This window comes from Strigops habroptila, chromosome 10 (genome assembly GCF_004027225.2).
Source record: "Strigops habroptila isolate Jane chromosome 10, bStrHab1.2.pri, whole genome shotgun sequence".
In the NCBI taxonomy this organism is placed as follows: domain Eukaryota; kingdom Metazoa; phylum Chordata; class Aves; order Psittaciformes; family Psittacidae; genus Strigops; species Strigops habroptila.
Window position 1 is genome coordinate 39152379 of NC_046359.1, and position 2696 is coordinate 39155074.

Sequence of the window (2696 nt, forward strand, 5' to 3'; positions counted from 1 at the left end):
AAGAATTCCTTTCTATTTGGTCAACTCATAGGCTTTTGTCTCCATGTATTTCAGTAGCTGTGTATGTGTGAGGAGGGATGCCTTGGCATCCTCCACACATCCCGTGGCAGAAGCAGGAGCTTATGTTCTAGTGACTCCTTATGCTGTGACCTTGGACTCAAATGCTGACAAGATCTGCTCTGTCCTCTGCAGAGACTGTGTGAATGCTGACATATGTTGGCATTCATGACAAATGACTTAAGACTCTGCCTATAGGGGACTAGGAGGAGGTTGAGGGGCAGGCAGAGTCCTTTAATATAGGAGAGAACAGGACTGGCCAGTGTCACTAACATGGACCTGAACACGCAGATGTAATGAGTTATGATTCTCAAGTCAAGGACAGCAGCAACCTCTCTTCCTCTTTGTCAGCAAGAAAAAGGCTTTATAACCTCCACCTTCCTTGGCTTCCACCTTTCCCTGGGCAAATGTGTGGGTAGGGGCTCAGGGCCAGGCACATTTGCTCCCAGAAAAAGCTGATTAAGGCTCCTAAAAAGGGGACACATGAGGTAGTAAAAAGTTACAAGGAGTGTGCAGTTATTGAGTGGATCTTGTCCAAAATAAATACAAAGAGTGAACTGCACGGTCTGCACATAAATGCAGGCAGCTTCCTTGGTCTTTTAGCTACAGTACACCAAGGAGCTAGAAGGGTTGGAATATCCAGGCATGCCACAGTACAGGGGTGGTGCTACCATTGATTTCACACCTGCTGTTAGACCAAGGAAGCTGATAAGGCTTAAATAAGAACACAGTGATACTTAGCTCCTGTTAGCACAGGTTAACCTTCAGCTGCACTCTGCATCTCATGGACTTCCTGATTCAGTGGTATCGTGACTCAGCCTGGAGTCATTTTCTGAGCTATCATATCCTCATGATCTAATTCCTTGCAATTAACAGCCCATCCAGGGTGTACCTCTATATGAGCTCCATAGCCAAAGGAACACCTTGCTGATGCTAAGAGTGGAAACTCTGCTTATCTTGTGCTAACAAACACCATGATTTGGTTTAGCTCGCAAATACCCATGCTGCAATGCTTTTTACTCACTTCGTCCCTTTAAGACATTCAGTAGCTTAGGACTGTCAGCAAGTTTTGTTCACCTCTTTGTCCACCTTGCAAGTTAATATACTGAATGTATATGGCCCAGGACATGTAGCTGCAGTAACACTGCTGGCAATCATCTCTTTATGCTATGGAAACAGTTTAATTCTCTCCTGCTTCCAACTCTTTCCCTGGCTCAAAGCATTAGCATGAGTGCAGCTGGAAGAAGCTCAGACCCTCCTTTAGAAGCCTGAAGAACAAAATCTTACCTAAATCACAGGTGATGTGGCCGTTATACAAAACATCAAATGTAAACATGTATTCTTTCTCCTTTCATCTTTCCAAGTTCCCACCACACTGCAACAAACACTATTTATCATTTATCAATCAATCAATCAGATACATGCAGTAATTGATTCCTTTTTTAACTTATTGCTTACTATGAAAAATCTAGTTGGTTTGGATTCAGGTGCCTGAATGCTTTAGGTTCTTACCTCAGTGCTGGGACGAGTGGGAAAACATGTCGAAAGGTAGAAATGCACTTATTTATCTGACTTTCAGAAGCATTTTTTAGGGTGTGGGAAGAAAGAAATGAAGGAATCTCCTTTAGTTTTGTACAGGTTTGGCTTACATACCTTATTTTTTCCCCCCTCCTAACAGTATGTAGATGAAGAAGATCTGGTCAATGTCATCAAAGGCTTCAGCACAGTCACCAAGGAGCACACCACATTCACCGACACCCACCTCTGAAGAACACAACCACCTTCTCTAGAAGATGGAAAGTGGGTAACTTGCCAAAAGCAGCCTGCATGGCCTGTGGGGAGGGGATAGGGCTGCTGTTTCCCCACCCCGTGCCCACTAGGGGAATAAATAGAACTGTTTGTTGAAAGGGTGTGAGGGGTGGGGTAAGTTGGTCTTTTTATTTCCACCATGTTTTTAAATGTATAGTAAAAACTGTGTTAGCACTGACACCTCAGACAGGTAAGAGAACAGTTTCAAAAGCCCTAAGTCACACAGTAGTAGAAGGCTGTGAAGGTAGAGACTCTTATCTGTGTATCCCATCCAACCTTCACAGTTGAGGAAGGTTGTGGGGGCAGCGTGGTTGGTAAGGAAAAGTCTTTTACCATTCCAAAACCCAAAAGGGGCCTTCGTGGCAGAATAGCCATGGCTTTTCCTGGCCTGACAAAGCTGCACCACAAAATTGTGTTCATGCACAAGGTGAATAAACAGCAAATGAAGGAATTCGTATGGAGTTGCTTTAACTTTTGTGTTCTCTCCCTCCCTTTTCCCCACCCTCTCACCTAAAGGTTAAAAAAAGCCCCTGATTGATGCTTAACTCCAAGCATGGAAAGCCTCCTGACCCACCCCTTATTCAACACTTGCTGTCACAGCTTTCCCTTGTGCTTATGTATTACTACTAATCTCCATGCAATAAAATTTGTTCACCACCCCCAGTAAACTAGGAGCAAAGAGCAAGCAGCCAGTGCAACACTGATAGGAAATATCATGCCAAGGCACTTGTAATTGAGAATTATTATACCATGAGGGTAAACCTACCCCCATATTCATCTCTGTCCTTCTTCCAGTGAAAGTGGCAAGAAAGCCCTCAAGAGACTGCCAG

The 2696-nt window shown here is 44.1% G+C and overlaps 1 protein-coding gene across 1 annotated transcript in view; it reads left to right on the forward strand.

Annotated features, from left to right (window-relative positions):
* Nucleotides 1–2317, forward strand: part of USH2A (usherin) — a 367116-nt gene extending 364799 nt beyond the window's left edge. The window contains exon 71 of the mRNA XM_030499989.1: nt 1736–2317. Within this exon, the coding sequence (XP_030355849.1) occupies nt 1736–1825 (90 nt within the window). The 3' untranslated portion in view covers nt 1826–2317. The remainder of the gene's footprint in view (nt 1–1735) is intronic.
* Nucleotides 2318–2696: the final 379 nt, after the last annotated feature.